General features: G+C 42.3%; 1 protein-coding gene across 3 annotated transcripts in view; it reads left to right on the top strand.

The window, feature by feature from the left end:
* Nucleotides 1-14,708: 14,708 nt before the first annotated feature.
* LOC122564063 (sodium- and chloride-dependent GABA transporter 1) overlaps nucleotides 14,709-20,199 on the top strand; it is a 95,844-nt gene continuing 90,353 nt past the window's right edge. Inside the window, exon 1 of one of the 3 annotated variants that reach the window (XM_087977398.1) lies at nucleotides 14,709-14,966. In XM_087977398.1, the coding sequence (XP_087833524.1) occupies nucleotides 14,738-14,966 (229 nt within the window). In that variant the 5' untranslated portion in view covers nucleotides 14,709-14,737. Of the gene's footprint in view, nucleotides 14,967-15,806; nucleotides 15,989-20,199 lie in introns of those variants that run through there. The other 2 variants (XM_043718553.2, XM_087977399.1) reach the window with 2 other exon arrangements.

Genomic DNA, 20,199 nt, shown 5'->3' on the forward strand with positions numbered 1-20,199 from the left:
ACCAGAACTGCACACAATGTTCCAGGTGCGATCTCATCAGGGCCCTCACCAGCTGCAGAAGAAGCTCTTTGCTTCTATACTCAATCCCTCTTGTTATGAAGGCCAGCAAATTATTAGCTTTCTTCACTACCTGCTGTACCTGCATGCTTACCTTCATTGACTGGTGTACAAGAACACCCAGATCTCTTTGTACTGCCCCTTTACCTAACTTGACTCCATTTAGGTAGTAGAAGAGAAAATGAGGTTTGCAGATGCTGGAGATCAGAGATGGAAATGTGTTGCTGGAGAAGCGCAGCAGGTCAGGCAGCATCTAGGGAACAGGAGAATCGACGTTTCGGGCATTAGCCCTTCTTCAGGTAGTAATCTGCCTTCCTGTTCTTGCCACCAAAGTGGATAACCATACATTTATCCACATTAAGCTGCATCAGCTATGCATTTGACCACTCACCTAACTTGTCCAGGTCACCCTGTAATCTCCTAACATCCTCCTCACATTTTACCCTGCCACCTAGCTTTTTATCATCAGAAAATTTGCTAATGTTACTATTAATACCATCTTTTATATCATTAATATATACTGTAAAAAGCTGCGGTCCCAGCACTGATTCCTGCGGTACCCCACTGGTCACCACCTGCCATTCCGAAAGGGAGCCGTTTATCACTACTCTTTGTTTCCTGTCAGCCAACCAATTTTCAATCATTTGCCCCTAATACCATGCGCCCTAATTTTGCTCACTAACCTCCTATGTGGGATTTTATCAAAGGCTTTCTGAAAGTCCAGGTACACTACATCCACTGGATCTCCCTTGTCCATCTTCAGAGTTACATCCTCAAAATATTCCAGAAGATTAGTCAAGCATGATTTCCCCTTCATAACTCCATGCTGACTCTGACCTATCCTGTTACTGCTATCCAGATGTGTCGTAATTTCATCCTTTATAATTGACTCCAGCATCTTTCCCACCACTGAGGTCAGACTAACTGGTCTATAATTTCCTGCTTTCTCTCTCCCATCTTTCTTAAAAAGTGGTACAACATTAGCCAACCTCCAATCCGCAGGGACTGATCCTGAATCTATCGAACTCTGGAAAGTAATCACCAACACATCCACGATTTCTAGAGCCACCTCCTTCAGTACCCTGGGATGTAGACCATCAGGCCCCGGGGACTTATCAACCTTCAGACCTAACAGTCTCTCCAACACCAATTCCTGGCAAATATAAATTCCCTTAAGTTCAGATCCTTCAGCCACTGTTACCTCAGGGAGATTGCTTGTGTCTTCCCCAGTGAACACAGATCTGAAGTACCAATTCAACTCTTCTGCCATTTCTTTGTTCCCCGTAATATATTCCCCTGTTTCTGTCTTCAAGGGTCCAATTTCAGTCTTAACCATTTTTTTCCCTTTCACAAACCTAAAAAAGCTTTTACTATCCTCCTTTATATTTTTGGCCAGTTTACCTTCGTACCTCATTTTTTCTCTGCGTATTTCCTTCTTAGTAATCCTCTGTTGTTCTTTAAAAGCTTCCCAGTCCTCCATTTTCCCACTCATCTTTGCTATGTTATACTTTTTCTCTTTTAACTTTATATGTTTCTTAACTTCCCTCGTCAGCCACGGCCACCCCTGCCTCCTCATAGGATCTTTCTTCCTTTTTGGAATGAACTGATTCCTGCATCTTCTGCAGTATACCCAGAAATATCTGCCATTGTTCCTCCACTGTCATCCCTGCTAAGGTATTGCACCATTGAACTTTGGCCAGCTCCTCCCTCATAGCTGCATGGTTCCCTTTATTCAACTGAAATATTGTCACTACCGATTCTACCCTCTCCCCTTCAAATTGCAGATTAAAGCTTATTGTATTATGGTCACTACCTCAGAATGGCTCCTTCACATCGAGGTCCCTGATCAATTCTGGTTCGTTGCACAATACCAGATCCAGAATTGCCTTCTCCCTGGTAGTCTCCAGCACCAGCTGTTCTAAGAATCCATCTCGGAGACACTCCACAAAGTCTCTTTTTTGAGGTCCAATACCATCCTGATTCTCCCAGTCTACCTGCATGTTGAAATCCCCCATAACAACTGTAGTAACATCTTTGCGACAGGCCAATTTCAGCTCCTTATTCAACTTACACTCTACATCCATACTACTGTTTGGGGGCCTATAGATAACTCCCAAGAGGATCTTTCTACCCTTAGAATTTCTCAGCTCTATCCATACTGACTCTACATCCCCTGATTCTAGCTCCCCCCCTGCACAAGGGACTGAATATCACCCCTTACCAACAGGGCCACCCACCCCCTCTGCCCGTCAGTCTGTCCTTGCGATAGCACGTATAACTTTGAATATTCATTTCCAAGGCCCTGTCCACTTGAAGCTACGTCTCAGTTATCCCCACAATATCGTATCTGCCAATTTCCAAAAGAGCCTCAAGCTCATCCATCTTATTTCTAATACTTCGTGCATTCGTATATAGTATTTTTAATTTGTTACTGCCCTCACCCTTCCTATCAACCCCTATTTCACTCAACCTTACGGTATGATCCCTTTTTGAGTTTTCTGCTTCATTAATACTGTTATCTTTCTTGACTTCCCTTGTTCTAACTTTCCCTTCAATTTCCTTCTTAAACTTCCAGTTTGTCCCCTGCCCCCCGCTATTTAGTTTAAACGCAGCTGTGTTGCAATAGCAAACCTGCCTGCCAGAATGCTGGTCCCCAACCTATTAAGGTGCAAACTGTCTCTTTTGTATAATTTATGCTTACCACAAAACATACCCCAGTGATCCAAGAATTTAAATCCTTGCTTCTTGCACCAGTTCCCCAGCCACACATTCAAGTCCATTATCTCCCTGTTCCTGGCCTCTCCAGCCCAAGGAACTGGAAGCAAACCGGAGATAACCACCTTGGACGTCCTGCTTTTCAGCCTTCTTCCTAGTTCTCCGAAGTCCCGCTGTAGTATGTTCCTCCTCCTCTTCCCGACATCATTTGTGCCGACATGTACCACCACCTCTGGCTCTTCACCTTCACCTTTGAGGATTTCCTGCACTCTGTCTGTGATGTCCTTAATCCTGGCACCAGGAAGGCAACACACCATCCTTAAATTCCGCCTGTTGTCACAGAAACCCCGTTCAGTTCCTCTCACTATGGAGTCCCCTATCACCACGGCTCTGTGTGATGTCTAACTACTCGGCTCTGCCTCCATGCCAACCTTTGATTGACAGACCTGACAATGGACAGGAAGACCTTCCTTAAATATATAGCAAGGAAGAGAGAGGCCAAAGTGAATACAGGCCCTTTAGAGAATGAGGCTGGAGAAATAATATCCAGGAATTGGCAGAGCAATTGCATAAATACTTTTCATCAACCTTCATAGTAGAGGACAAATCGGAACAAGCCCTTTGACCCACCAAGATAGTGCTGACACATGATGCTTTTCTAAACTAAAAACCTTTTGCTAACAACAAAATGCTGTTTGTGTCCCTCTATTCTTTGCTTATTCATATAACTGTCAAGATGCCTCTACAACATTGCTATTTTATCCACCTCCACCAACTCTTCAACCTTTAGACTTTATCCTCTTTTACTTAAACATATGTCCCCTCATAATTCACATTTCTACCCTGGAGAAAGATTCTGACTATCAATCCTAACCATGCCTCTTATAATTTTGTAAAGTTCTATCAGGTCACCTGTCATTCCTTTGATGTTCAAGTGAAAACAAAGTAAAGATGGATGTTAGCTACCTGACATTCAGCTCCTCATTCCTTTTGGGGAGAGGATCCTGGCTCTGAGCACTCTACATGTCTGACTGGCCATGCCCAAACCCCTGGACTAGTATCCAAGGCTGCTCTTGTCTTATGCTTTAACCAAAAGCTATCCCACTTGATTTGACTGAGGACTGCTGACCATCATGACAAGCTTCTTGCCTTTGTGTCTGTGCTAAACGCCATGCCAGGACAGAAGTAACATGAGCCTTGCAGCTCTGGCTGAAGATGCAAAGCACACAAAGGGAAGAGAATGCAGTAAACATTGAGGTAGGCCTAGAGTGAGTGAATGAGTGCGAATGCAGCAGGCAAAGAGCCCAAAGATGCAGCTTGGTCCAGTCCATGAGCTGGATACATGTCCCTGAGCACACAGTGTCCATACTGCAGCATTATATTGGTAGTTGATGATTAAGCATTGAAATGCAGAAGTGTTCTGTAAGTGGATTGGAGATGGGCATGAGGATTCTTAGAGACTAACCCCCACATGTTGGCTGCCAATGTATATGGATGTGGAGATGTATGTGTTTGATGCCCAGGCAGTATGCCCTGACATGTTTTTGCCCAGTGTCTAACACGGTGGTTCAGTTGTTAGCATTGTTACCTCACAGCCTCAGGGACCTGGGTTCCGTTCTAGCCTTGGGTGACTGTATGGAGTTTGCATGTTTTCCCCGGGTCTGCGTGGGTTTCCTCCAGGTGCTCCATTTCCCCCCACAGTCCAAAGATGTGCAGTGAGGTGGATTGGCTTTGCCAAATTCTTCTGTAGTTTGCAGGCAAGGTGAATTGGCCATGGTGAATGTGGGGTTGTGGGGGCTGGGTCTTGAAGGTTTAGTGCGGACTCTATGGGCTGAATGGTCTTTTCCTGCACTGTAGGGATACTTTGATATTCTGTTTAGAGCAAACATGAGCTGGGTTTGCAGATACTGGGTCTGCTTTCTCAACATCTAGTTTGTTTGGCAAGTGTGGTCAGACACTGTGCATGGTGGCACAGTGGTTAGCATTGCTGCCTCACAGCGCCAGAGACCTGGGTTCAATTCCCACCTCAGGCAACTGTCTGTGTGGAGTTTACACATTCTCCCTGTGTCTGCATGGGTTTCCTCCGGGTGCTCCAGTTTCATTCCACAGTCTAAAAATGTGCAGGTCAGGTGAATTGGCCATGATAAATTGCCTGTAGTGTTAAGTGAAGGGGTAAATGTAGGGGGGTGGGTTGCTCTCCGGAGGGTCGGTGTGGACGTTGGGCCAAAGGGCCTGTTTCCACACTGTAAGTTATCTAATTTAATTAAGGAGGTGAGTTGGGCCATCAATAAGGCACCATACGAGACAAAACAGCCCATTACATCCATAAACATTCACTCTCTCCACATCCAAAGTTCAGTAGCAATAATGTGTACTATCTATAGTACGCATTGTATAAACTAACCATGGATCCTTAGACATCACTTTCAAAGTCCACGACCACTACCATCTGGAAAGACCAGAACAACAGATATGTGGGAAGACCACTCACCATCCTGGCTTGAGAATATATAGCCATTTCTTTACTGTCATTGGGTTGAAATCCTGGAACTCCTTCCCTAACAGCAAGTGGGTCTACTGACAGCATATGGACAGAAAGTCACCACCACCTTCACAAGGGTCACTAAGGGTGGGCAATAAATGTTAGCTCAGCTGGCCATGCCCACATGCATGCATGAATGAAAAAATGTAAAGCATTTCCATTCTGAGTAGGATTTCAATAAATGCCTCCCACCATTTTTTTGGCTTCATCTGATGAATCCCATTGCTTTAATTATTTTTTTCTGAGATGATTCCTGCTGCCAATGATTTCTTAAAATAAATGCTTCCCACTTTTTCAGCAGCTTTAATAGATTCCTAATGTTTTCTTCTATTAGACCTGGAATGCTTAAGTCTCTAAAATGCACTTTTATGGCTGTAATTCTGGCATTGCAAACTTCCAGGTCTGTGGCCACATTTTAAATTGCTGTTGTGACACTTGATTTCTTTTACTGTAGCAGTGCCTCGTGGCCCTCACTTTCGACAACGCCTACTTTAAATTTGAGCTGTAAGTACATCTCTTACTTGGCAGCTTGCAGTTCTGTGCTGTCTTTTTTAAAGTTTGACTTTTCCCATCAGGCATTCGAACTGTACCCATGGAACCTCCAAAGTCAGTTCCCTCTCGGGCTGAACTCAATTCAGGCCATACCCGAGGCTGAATTATCATGCCCTCTGAATGTTGTGAACAATGGAAAGTTAGGGAAAACAGCAAGAGTTCAAAATTTGAGATCAAAAAGGCCAGTTCTCCACTTTTGGTTTTGAGAGTAGATGAGAATCTTGCAGGTGAGCAAGGAGTTCAGGTAGTTCCGGAATTCCACGTGCAACAAGATTTGGCTATAACTTTGCTGAAGAATTAGGAAATAGTATTTCTAGAACACGTACCTCCCTTGGCAATAGTGTGATTCCAGCACATATGCCAAAGTCCACACCAAAATCTCTGTGCCATTTTGCGCATGAGCCAATGTCAACTGCTAACAGAGCAGCTTCCTGTCAGAGGTACTGTATAGAGAGCAGCTTTCTTACATTTTTTTAATGTGCTGTGTTAAACTTACTTCTGTTTTGTTAATAAATATAACTTATACCCTTCATTCAGGCTGTGCTATACTTTGCATTAGACTTTTGGGTGATCTCTGAGTGATCATGAGTGATATGTTTTGCTGGACATTTTCCATAGCCCCCATTATTTATATTAAACAATTTTCTATGAAGCAAGGTTTCACTGGAACCACCAGGAGAACTACCCATATTTAGTCTAAGTGCATGCATGGGCATCTCATTATTACCAAATCTCACCTCACTTATGTATGGGTGACCATGCTCCTGAGGTACCACCAGGAGAACTACCCATATTTAGTCTAAGTGCATGCATGGGCATCTCATTATTACCAAATCTCACCTCACTTATGTATGGGTGACCATGCTCCTGAGGTACCAGAGAGAATCTAGACACCATTGGTACCTGATTTGAATGTCAGACTGGTTCCCTGGCAGTGACAGCTCACTGGCATGTTTTCCCAGAATCCATCTTGGCCAAGCTCCCCAATATTTCAAGGTACACTTGGCTGTGACTGCCTCCACACTGCAATGCCTGAGGTTGGCAGTACCAGAGCACCAGCCTCATTGCATCATCAAGGAGGGCCTCTGAATCACTAATAATATAGTTTAGCAGCTCAATAATGCAGCCAGGCCACTCTGTGAGCAGGAACAGGGACCTGTCTCATTGCAACAGGGTGACAGCCTACTTTTGCTGTGCTCGCTCATGCTGCTTACAGCAGCTCTACCTTGTCTGTTTGCGCATTGCCACTTCATTTGGAACAAACATGCCTGGAGTATTTCTGTCTTGCTTTACCCTTTTAATCAGATACGATGCCAGACAGTTTATTTTTGTTTGGCAGCATTGAATAATCAATGGGATGGCTGTATTGCTGTATGGCTCATTGGCAAGTCAAAGGAATACCATGTGCTAGTGGGTAAACACACTGCATTGCTATTTCAACCAGGTGGCCAAGTCCAAAATCTTAAAGGGAATAGTCCTTAGTTCAGTAAAAGGGGTCAGTCAGGGGTCTCACCAGTCATTCAAGGGCAGCATCTGAAATCAGTCCGGGGGTTGACCACAGTTAGTTGGCCGCTTAGGGCGATCAGGGTCTGGGGTTCTGTGCCCAGCCCGTCCAGCAATTGGGCTACAGTCAGTCTTCTAGGTCAGGACCAACCAGTCCAGGGGATGCAGGTCAGTCAGCCAGGGAGCTGCATACTGTCAGAGGATGGAGCAGGATCAGTCCTTGGGGTTGTGTACTAAAAGTCAAGAGGTGGTTTATCAGGAGTCAGGCCTGTGTTGGGGAGGTTGGGGCATCAAGTGTGGTTGAGGCATCAAGTGTGGTTTGAAGGCAGTATTCTGGGGTACAGAGGGGAAAATCCCTAGAAATGGGCAGTTCTGGCTTTAAGTGCAGAGACTTTGGAGTATGGAGGGCATGGCATCTTTCAGGAGGGGGTGTCATCAATGGTGATCACCATCTTTCCTTCAATGGGGGCTGTCAGTGAACACTAATGGAGGATATCACTAAGGGGCCGGATTGAGTTGACAAACAGTTAAATTGGCGAATTGGATGGGAATGTGGATTTGTTCGAACCTAATGGGGTTAACACTGAAATAGCTCCACAGAAACTGGTTTCCAAAAAGGTTTCAGTTCTGGTTATGGCAGCCCTATTGTTTTCCCCATCACAATCAGCCATTTCAGTTTTGCCAGGAGTGGATCTCTCTGCATCCAAAATCTGATATTGTCAGCTGTGACTGGAAGCGTGTCCAGAAAATTTAAAACCATCTCAGGCTGTTCCAGTGGTGGTACCATTGGTGGGGTATCTGCCAGCGGGAGGTGTCTCAATGCATCCACACTTGCTACTTAACCTCCAACTTGTAATTATACGCACTTAGTATTAGAGCCCACTACTGAATTCAGTCTGAAGCTATGGGCAGCACAACACTGTCCTCTTTAAGTTTACCTAGCAGGAGTTTGTGGTCTGTTATTATTACAAGTTTATATCTAGAAAGGTATTGGTGGAATTCCTGACTCCAAATATGACTCCTAAACCTTCCTTCTCTATCTGGGTGTTTTTACAATCTACATTAGCCAAGGTCCTGGATGCATATGCTATTGGACGTCCCTGTCCATTGGGCCACATTTCAGTTAATACTACCCCAGTGCCGTACGGGGAGGCATCGCATGTCAATACCAGATCTCACTTGGGATCATAGTGTGCCAACAGCTCAGATGATGTTTGCTGTTTCTTCACTTTCCTGAAAGCTATAACTTGGCTAGACAATCATTTCCAAGGCTGACCCTTTTCAAGAGCTGATGCAAAGGTGATGGAGGCCAGGTTATGTATGTACTTTCCATCATCATTCACCAGCCAAGGAAAGACCTAAGCTTTGGTACTGACTTGGGAGACAAGATACCTTACATCACCCTCACTTTATCTTCCAATGGGTGTAAACCGGCCATGTCAACTCTGTAGCTCAAATGGGCCACTGGGGTGCCTGGAACGCACATTTTTTCCCACTATCCAAGTTTTCTAAGTGCTCTTTATTGTCCTTCCTTGTTATTAGCATGTCATCTGGATAAATGGCAACCTGAGGTAGACCTTGTAAAATGTTCTTCATCATCTGCTGAAAAACGGCACAGACTGACGATACCCCAAATGGCAGTCTCATGTATTGGTACAAACCCTTATGAGTATTAATTGTAGCATACTTCTGGAAATCCTCACCTAACTGCAATTGCAAGTACACATGGCCCATATCCAGCTTTGTGAAGGACAGCACCCCCTGCCAGCTTTGCGTATAAATCCTCGATGCGAGGGAATCCGGCTGCAAAAAGTGGTTTATTGTTTGTTTAAAATCCCCACAAAAGTGAAGCAACCCATGGGGCTTCACAATCAATACGACCAGTGCTGTCCATTCCACAGACTGGATGGGTTTGATGATTTCCTTTATTTTCCAACCTCCTGATTTCTGCCTCTACTTTTGCCCGTAAGGTAAATGGCTCTGGGGAGACCTTGCAGAATCATGGGATTGTTTCTTAATCAAAATGCAAGGTGCCTTGGCTCCTTTGACAGTCCCTAGACCTTCCTGAATAAACTTCCAGGTATTTAGTTAGGACTTCACTCAGGCAGCCATTTTCTAATCAAAAACTTTCAGTGAGTCTTTTTCTACCAATTTTGCCCCACCAAGCTTGGACCTGAGCCTTTTACTACAATCAGTGGGAACTCAACTGGCTGCGTCTCATAATAGAGCAGAACTGAAGTTGTAACCTTAATCTGTGAATGTTGACAGGTACAGGTTCTCAATCTAGCTGAAGTCTTGTGCAAACTTAAGGGTTAGAATTTTGTTTAATACTGGTTCTGCGATCACTGAAACAGGCGTGTCGGTATTGACCTCCATTAGATCCACAACATTTAACCAGATATTTATTTTGATTGGTTCTGATTTGGATGTTGCTAAGTAAATTAACTGTTCCAAACCAGATGTAGGTGAGCTTTCCAGGGCGTGCGCTCTCCTGGATATCGGCCAATGAGTTCTCTTACTCCATTTAGATCTAATGGAATTATTTGGTTATCTTGAGTCTGCATGCCAGCAGCAACTACAATGGCTTGCCAGCCCAGATCCTGAAGAAAATTTTAACCATTTGGCCAATACTTGGCTTTGTTTTGGGGTTTTGCTGTGGGCTGACCCTCTGTTCAGGATATATCCTGAATGAAGAGATGCGATTTTCTCCACTCAAGTTGTGTTCACCAAGCTCAGATGGATTGGCGAGGGTGTCCACTTCCATCATATCCTGTAACTCGGATAGATGCACCACATGCCGCATTTTTAATTATAAAGCTAGTTGAAATGCCTGTTTGAAATCCAGGTGAGCTTCAGCTAGTGGGCACTTTTGCATGGTTACATCATTAATCCTATATATGAAACAATCCCTCAGCATCTCATTAAGGGTTAAACCAGTCACATGTCTCTGCCAGTCATCTTAAACTGGTCAAAAATCCCAATACAGATTCCCTAGGTTGTCCAATAGTTGAGTAAAACCGATAGCATCTTAGAATTAGAGGAGGCTTGGGTCATAATATTCTTTAATTAAATATGTCAACTCTTGAAAAGTTTTAGTATGTGGTGCCTCAGGAACATTAAGCTCTTGTAACCAAAAATAGCTGTGGCTCCACAAACTGTCAGGATAATTTATTGTTGGTTTTCATCTGCCCCAGTGTCATTTTTCCTGGAAAAAAAAACATTCTTTCCACATACTGGGCACAGCCCCCAACAGCAGATTCAAATGAGTCTAGCTTCTTAAATAATCACATGTCTTGGAAATGCTTAACCCAATTCAGCAAAGACTCCCTGATTTGGCAAGGTTAACAGCCCCAGTGAGGGAACACATATCCTATGAGGTCCACTCGGCTGACCTTGTTACAATCACTACAGAGACAGTGCCTGTAATACAAAAAGGAACATGAAGATTGGAGAATCACTTAGACTATCAGGTGAGGTCTGCAAATCAGTGTTTTAAGAGTGATCTGTAAAGTCTTCCATCTCCATTCAATTGTCAGCTGTCCAATGGAGACGAAAAATGGTTGTATTCACCAACATGCTGAATGGTCTATTCTGGTCCCTGGTTTTTGTGATGCTGCTTTCCATGTTTAATGTGGGGTGGGGTGGGTAATGGGGATAACATTCTATTTACAATCTCACATAGTGTTTCTGCGACTTGGCACATGGTGCACATATTGGAAAAAGGCTAACAATTCAAAAATCCATACCTGGGCTCTTCCTATTGTGTATGTGTGTGTGTGTGTGTGTGGGGGGGGGGGGGGGGGGGGGGGGGGGGTATTGGGCTTATTGGTGCTCTCCATGCTGCACTGCATGGAGAACTATGAGAAACTATCATTTGTGTATAAAGTTAAAAATCACACAACACCAGGGGGTTATAGTCCAACAGGTTTATTTGGAACCACTAGCTTTAGGAGTACTGCTCCAAAAGCTTGTGCTTCCAAATAAACCTATTGGACTATAAATCCCTGGTGTTGTGTGATTTTTTAAACTTTGACTAGCCCAGTCCCACACCGGCTCCTCCACATCATATCATTTGTATGTGTGCTGTGACTGCATGCTGCTTACATTAATAAGGAGCAGTTCCAATTCTCCCCAGATAGTTTTAGTAGGAGTGCCACCAATGAATCCAGCCACAGCAGGGGTCACTGCGGCTGTGCATGCTGCACATTTATGGCACGGATTAACATGGAACGCTCGTGCCAGCAAGTCCAGGAGCAGCACCAACCTCCAGCAATGCCGAATTTGCCTCTGCATGAAGTGGTTGCAGCTGAAATTCCCCTCGATGTGGAGGAGGTGCAGGAGGCACAGAATCTATTATCCCCAGTGTGATCTCCTCTACATGGGCAAGGCACAATGGTGCCACAGACTGAGGATGTCACAGTATGACATCACAGATCTGTATCATCTGCTGGAGCACTCCAGATGCAGAGCACTACGGACTGTGTGCACACTGCATTAAGATCACCATATCAAGGTGCAGCCACATTATTAATAAGAAAAGTCTGTCTCAAGGTCATCTGTGATTATCAGAACCATTCTTTGAAGCCTGCTTCAGGTGTCCTAGAAGCTGTCATATTGCCCACATTCTTGGGAATTCTTATGTTCCTGCCAGTCTTCAAGGGCCAGATGCCATATAAGTTGCAGTTTGTGCCAGTTACCATTGACCCAGGCATCCAAGGTGTCTGAATTTGCAGCCATTGCCATGTCCACTCAATACTTGGGACCATAGACTGCACGTATCGGGTGAACAGAGCTCCCTGGCATCATTCAGCCCAATTCCTGAGCAGGAAAGGATTTCACTCCCACAGCATCCTTCTCAATGGCAACCTCAGGTTAAATGTTCTGCAGGTGTGAGCCCACTGTCCAGGGAGCTGTCATGATGCTTACACTCTCCCAGGTCCCTTGAATGTTCAATTACTCACAATCTACTGGGCTGACTCATGAATGATAGGGGTATCCTTAGAAGATTCAGCTAATCATCCCATTGTGAAACCCTCTGATTGATGTTGAACTGTGCTACAATTCTCCACCCGCATCCTCCAGGGCCATCACTGAGCGGCCTACTGGCCAGCTGAAGATAGACTTATTTCCATTGCCTGGATTGTTGAAGAGCAGCACTCCACTACTTTCCAGACAGAGTCTCCTGAATTCCCTTCACAAGCCAGCTCAACAAACAAGAGAAGGACTTCAGGAATGGGAGATGGACCAGTCTCCTGACTTCTCAGATAATGAAGTAGAGTCTGACAGAGATACTAATGAAGCCTACATTGATAGTGAGGTTGCTGAGGGAGTCTGGCTGTAGTCAGATAAGGAGACAGGCCTGAAAAAGTCTAGTTTGGGGGCTAAATGAACATTAGTGGACTCTCAGAATTATTGGCAAATGAGATGGTCCTGCCTTCAAGGGAATTCTTGTTTCTTAAATGAAAACATTAAGATACTCTGATGGTCACTGATTGTTATTGAGTTTGTATCCTTTGCACCGATAAGCTTCTGTTCAGTTTCCTGGCCAGAGCTTTGCAGGATTACCATGCTTACATAACTGAAAATTTTATTTGCAAGGGCATCCACTTTCTCAAAGAGGTGGAGGGGCTATGATGATAGACTGGCAAAGGCACCCAGTATTTCCGATACTGATTGAAAAATTTGGGCTATCACACATTTTCATCTTGATCTTTTCAGGACATTTCTCAAGAAATGCCAATGAAATGTCAAAACACCATTTAATAACTAGAAGACAGTTATCTTTGGCCAGTGGACTTTGATTGTTAGAAGTGTTGCTAAGGAAAAAGCACCAGTTGAATGCTAACTGACAGTTAGCTATCAAACCACCTTCACTGGTGAATTCCTACAGATTCACACAATATAAGATTGGCCTTCTCAGCAACCTCATAAATAGAGATCCATCCATTTGTTCACCTTACAAGTTTGATACTAAATTAGAGCACATCAAAGCCATTCTGCAGGGTAATGACTACCTTGATCTGATTATTTCTCACTGTGCATCGTGCAGACTCACAAATATCTCTAAGGCCATCACCTTTGCTCCTAAAAATTACCCAAAATACTTCAGACTACTTTGGATGGGATGCTGCTATCAAGCCACAATGACATTCTGCTACCATAACATGCAATGGTATATGAATCTCAGTATCAAAGTGACTCCAGCTGCTGGAAAAGAGCTTCCTGAAGAAGAGCTCATGCCCGAAACGTCGATTCTCCTGCTCCTTGGATGCTGCCTGACCTGCTGCGCTTTTCCAGCAACACATTTTCAGCTCTGATCTCCAGCATCTGCAGTCCTCACTTTCTCCTCAATGTGGCTCCAGGCATGCAGGTAACACAGGGATCCCCAATTTATGAACATTGACTTACAAACACTCATACTTATGAGCGCAATCCATACAAGAGTGTGATAAGAAAAGTTTTAAAGATCCAATATATGAACATTTCCTCTTACTAACAAATGTCTATTTCACATTGTCCTGCATCGTGTTCTGAAATGTGTACAAAGTGATTCAAAAATGGAACTTGTTTTGCAACCCGGAGGCTGCCTGTATGTCCCAAAGAATGATGAAACATATCAAACAGTTTGTCTCTTCAGGTGTTTGCAATAGGCAAGGTACTGAATGTACCAAATCATCCCGCGCTTGGATAATTCATACGTAGTGTGCAACATTCGATGTGATTTTGTGACTGGGCAACATTCCCCTAACAATCAGAGTCCAATCAGAGTCCATTTGTCAATTAATCACATTCTTTTCTCGTATAGTATAATATTACATTTTATCTTTAGATTGATATTTCTTGTGAATTGTCCTAATGAGTGCAAGATGGAAAGTTTTGATAAAATGTGTCTCTATTCAATAATACTCAGGTTCTGTACTATCAAATGACTGTTTGAAAACTTATGTTCCTGATGGTGGAAGCAGAGATTAAATCAAACTCAGTATGACTCTGTGGTTATAAGCATTGATTTCATACAAAAGATCTAATTTGTGGCTGGCAGCACGTTTATTCCAAACCTTGAATACTTGCAAAAATCACATGCAACTTATTCTGTTTGCGTTCACCTTTTGCCAAGTAAACTAAAATTGTACTTTAAAAAATTTCCGATGCATGGAATGACCTGTAGATGCTATGTAATAAAAGTTAATAATTAAATGCGAGAATTTCCTCAATTGCTTAAGCAATAGAGTTGAATGTTTGTGAATGTTTACCTTTTGCTCCTGTCATCAGGCCATGGTAATGATTAATGGAAGTATCTTTTGAAATATATAAACAGTTTTATACTACCTCATAGTAAGTTGCTCTTTCAGATATTTTAAAATAAGCATGAAGAATATTGAGATGTCCAACTCCATGGAAAAGATAAACTCATTGAAGACAAGAAAAGCATGTGATGTCACTGGACAAAGTGTTGAAAATGCTAATAAGAATGAAAATACCCAAAATAGAGTGACTTGGACTCGAAAGATTGAGTTTACATTGGCTGGAATCGGCTATTCAGTGGGTTTAGGCAATGTCTGGAGATTCCCCTTCTTGTGCTATAGGAGTGGAGGAGGTAATTCTACTTTAATAATGATCGGATTAATATGTGATTGTGAGATTTCCTTTGTGATGCCGAACAATGAACTTTTCAGATATTATGGGTGTGAAAGCCCCGTAATTACTACTTATTTAAATACAGTTCCGTAAGGACTTATTAATCATTTTGTTTGTTTGAACTATTCTTCAGTTACACTGATGACAGACATTCATTCATTACTTTCAGTGAAAATCCTTTTTGAACTCAAAATACAATGAATTAACAGCTGAAATAAACAACAACTTAGATGTATACAGCACCTATTCCATCATAAAATATCCCAAACTGCTTCACAGGAGCATTATAAACAAAAGTTGATGCTGACCACACAGGGGATTATTGGAATAGGTGACCAAAACTTGACCAAAGATGTCGGTTTTGAGCAATATCTCAAAAGAGGAGATGGAGAAAGTTAACAAGGGAATTGTAGAGTTTGGGACATCAGTCAATGAACATCAGGGGTACTCAATTTACCAGAATTAAAGCAACTTGGTATATCTCTGAAAATGGGGGTGGATGCATTCACAAGATTAGTGTTGTAACTAAGAAAGACAGGCAATGCAGGACAGAACTGAGCCAAGTTTTCACAAACTTACAAGCAGTTGTTTACGGAGGTACACATTATGTATCATGCACTTCCAACCCACTAATCCCAGTTTAGGTATCAAGGTGTCGCCCAGTGCACGTAGACAGGGGTGACACTTATGGAAGACTGCATGTTTTGGAACATAGAATGTTGGATGCCAGCCAGAACGCATTGGAATAGTCAACTGTAGAAGTAACAAGGTCACAGATAAAGGTTTCAGTAACAGATGGGCTGACGTAATGACAGAGTCTGACAATGTTATGGAGGTGGAAATGGACAGTCTGAGTGATATGTGTGACTGGAAGCTGAACTGGGGATTGAATATAACACCATGGATGCAGTCTCATTCAGCCTCAGAGAGTTGCCAGATGGCGGATGGAAGTCAGTGGCTGGGAAATTGAGTTTATCACAGGTATTGAAGCCCATGGCTGTGATCTTGCTAATATTTAGTATAAGGAAATTTATGTTCATGCAGAATTACAGATAAGCAGCAGAAGGGATGAGAGAAATGTATAACATAATATGTTTTTACACACATATATATAATATATAATAAAAAACATAAATTTTAATACACAGTTGGTCTCCCACCATCAGGATATAAAGGATTCCTCCTGGGAGGAGCTAACAGGTTTGATATGTGCTCTAGTGCCATACCAGTTCTGCACTTGTTGCCAGAACTGTGTGAGAATGTTTTACTAGCTATATTATGAAATTACTTTAAAGTTGTACCTGATGTCTCACAAAAGACCATCATTAATATCAGATGGAATACAATGATTGAGTGTTCTGGCTCTCTCTCTTCCATGTGTTCCTTGAATGAATTCATTACAGATCAATGTGCTCAGATTTAAAATTTGCACTCTGAGCATAGTGAAGGAATGGAATATTATTTTTTCCCATCTATACTTAATGGTGTCAAATTAAGAATTGATTTAAAAATGAGGTATGTGTCTTATCCTTTTTACTTGAAATCCAGGTTGATTGGTTCCCTTCCAGTTCAAAGGATTCTGAGGTGACTGATGTGTTATGCAGCAAGGTCTATGCCATCATAGAATTGTATCTAATCTTTAAATATTTTGTTTGAGGTTTTACAAGTGCAGGTTGAATACAGTCTATAATCTGCCTATTGCCAAAGCCAAAGAGGCTTGTCTATCAATTTGGCATCTTGTTGGTACCAGCCTATACTTGCAAAGTCCAAAGCAAAATGTTTATAAGTTAGATGTAATTCTCTGATGGGCCAGCATTTGCTGACTAATCTTGAGTGCGCTAGCAGCTATCCTATTCAAGATATCAGTTAAGCTCATGGCTGATTTATTCTTACTGAGTGCAACATAAATTCATATGCAGGGATCCATTCTCTGTGAACAAAAGGAATACATTTAATCTATGTGTACCTGGAAGATTGGAGGACCTATGGTTCACAAATATCTCCATGGCAATGGTTCATCTAATTAATCAACGTACCAATCAACAACTTTTTTCTTATACAATGTACATTATTTTGATTGCTTGGATTTGGGCATTGTTGCATTTGTCCTGATGAGTGCAAGACATAATGTTTCAACAACATGGCACTTCTATGCAACGTACTTATGTACTGTTTATTCAAATGAGGATTGTTGGCACACTACTATGGGCAATGAGGGCTGCTATATTGTCATTTTGTTACATTGTCAGGTGGTTAGGGGACTGAAGAAATGTCCTTTCGTGGTAAAATGGGAGCGAAGATCGTAAGGCTGCATACTCTTTCGCAAAAGAATGATTTCAGTCATGAGATACGCTGTGAAGGGCGGTACAGTGGCTCAGTAGTTAGCACTGCTGCCTTACAGTGCCAGGGACAGGGGTTCGATTCCAGCCTCAGGCAACTGTTTATGTGGAGTTTGCAGGTTTTCCCTGTGTCTGCATGGGTTTCCACCAGGTGCTTCGGTTTCCTCCCACAATCCAAAGATGTGTGGGTTAGGTGAATTGGCCGTGCTAAAATTGTCCATCATGTTCAGGGATGTGTAAGTTAGGAGAAAATGTAGAGGAGTAGGGAAATGGGTCTGGGTGGATTACTCTTTGGAGGGTAGGAATGAACTTGTAGGGCAGAATGGCCTGTTTTCCCATGTAGGGATTCTATAAAGACAAATACAGACTGAGATTCTTTTAGTCCATCCTTCGCTATTCATCCTCAATATAAACAGAATACAGGCTTTGTACGTGGGGAATTGAAATCCTACTCCCGAGAAATCCTACTTCACTGCTGTTGTTAAATTATCTACATAAAGATAGTTAATACAATTTTCACACTATATATGTTCCAATACTCTTTTTCCAGTTCATCTTTTGACTGGAATCTTTATATAATATCTGCCAAGTTAATTGTCTCTTTGTTGTTTCTCAGACTGCACCTAATCCATTTTTTCCCTCTCTGGTTAGAAGCAGTTTCCTTGCAATACATTCTTTAAAAAGATCAAATTTTGGGTTGTACATGTAATGTGCATCAGTTTGCTTTCTGCAAAATTTTGCAATTTAAATGTTTGGAGGAACATTTCCACAGAACATTCTTAAGTTAAGAAGTTGCTTCTAAAATTCTGCACTCTGGATGGTTCTGAAATGATTACTTCAGTAACCATTCTCATGAAACATGACTCTTGAAAAGCTAATGTCTGCTTCTCTTTTGTGGGATAATCTACTTGCTGCACAATTTTCATGTGCGTAACAATGTTGTATTAGGACTGAAATTGCTTGATTAGAGAGAATGGGTTCATTGTTGCTAGACGTATGGGTTTACAAAATTGTCATCTAAGTGGCACACAGTTTAAATGTCTACACAATCTAATTTTCATAGAATAATAGAATTAAAGAATCCCTAAAGTGTGGATGCAGGCCATTTAGCCCATTGAGTCCATACCAACCCTCCAAAGGGCATCCCACCCAGACCCACAGCCTACCCTATCTCTGTAACCTCGCATTTACCATGGCTAACCCACCTAGTCTGGACATCCCTGAACACAATGGGCAATTTAACACGGCCAAGAAACTGGAGGCACTTGGAGGAAATCCAAATAGACACAGGGAAAATGTACAAATTCCACACAGACGCTTTTGCTTGGACATTGTTTCTATTTAAAATACTCAGGAATGGGATTATGGACACTTAATATAGTTTTTGATCATTGGCAGCTGGAGGCCAGAATCAAACAATGGAGAAATACAGAGGGAGAGGTACAAAAGTTGAATTCTGAGATGGGGAGATATCAACAGAGAAAAAGAAAGAACTCATTTGAAAGGGGAAGCTAAGGTCAATTTACTTCTCCATATCAAATTAATAAAGTTATGTATTAACCAAGGTTAGGCATTTGATCTGTTTTCAACTTTTGTGTCACGCACAACATTCCATCTGTGGCACATGGTCAACATTCTGTCAATGTACCTTTTGAATTTTGTATAAGCCACAAGTAGAAAGCAGACAAAGGTAAATCCACTTCAGCAAAAGAATCAAACAACTTTTTAATCAGAAGTCAAATATTTACTATCCCACTAGCAGTTAGTTCCATCCATTCAGTTGTAAAATAAACAAAGATTTGTCTTGCAAAAGCTTCAATAATGGAGGGTTCCGTGCAGTTGGAGTCATATAGTCATAGAGTTGTACAGCATGGAAACAGATTCTTCAGTCTGAGTCCATGCCAATCAGATATCCTAAATTGATCCTAAAAAAAGTCCCATTGGCCAGCATTTGGTCCATATTCCTCTAAACCTTTCCTATTCATACATCCGTCCAGATACCTTTTAAATGCTGTTATTGCACCAGCATCCACCACTTCCTCTGGCAGCTCTTCCAAACATGCACCACCCTATGCCCCTTATGTCCATTTTATATCTTTCTCCTCTCACTTTAAACCTATGCCCTCTAGTTTTGGACTCTGCCACCCTAGGAAAAAATGATCTTGGCTATTTACCCTATCCATGCCCCTCATGATATTATAAATCTCTATAAGATCATCCTTTAGCCTCTAATGCTCCGGGGAAAATAGTCCCAGCCTACTCAGCTTCTTCCTATAGCTCAAACCCTCTAATCCTGGCAATATCCTTGTAAATCTTTTCTGAACCCTTTAAGTTTCACAACTTCTTCCTGTAGTAGGGAGACAAGAATTTAATGCTGTATTCCAAAAGTGGCCTGACCAATGTCCTGTACAGTCACAATATAGCATCCCAACTCCATGCACTTATCAATAAAGGCAAGTACCAAATGCCTTCTTCACTCTTCTGGCGGAAATAGGTACTGCAGATGCTAGAGATTAGAATCAAGATTAGAGTGGTGCTGGAAAAACACAGCAGGTCAGGCAGCATCCGAGGAGGAAGAAAATCGATGTTTTGGGCAAAAGCCCTGCCCAAAAATGTCGATTTTCCTGCTCCTTGAATGCTGCTTGACCTGCTGTGCTTTTCCAATACCACTCTAATTTTCTTCACTATACTGTCTTTCTATGACTCACCTTCAAGGAACTATGAACCTGCACTCCAAGATCTCTTTGTTTGGCAACACTCCCCAGTACTCTATCATTAAATGTGTAAGTCCTGCTCTGATTTGCCTTACCCAAATGCAATACCTCACATTTACTCTGAATTAAACTCTACCTG

This window comes from Chiloscyllium plagiosum, unplaced genomic scaffold (genome assembly GCF_037043375.1).
Source record: "Chiloscyllium plagiosum isolate Xiang-an unplaced genomic scaffold, Cpla_swu_hap1 HiC_scaffold_31, whole genome shotgun sequence".
NCBI classification, from domain to species: Eukaryota; Metazoa; Chordata; class Chondrichthyes; order Orectolobiformes; family Hemiscylliidae; genus Chiloscyllium; species Chiloscyllium plagiosum.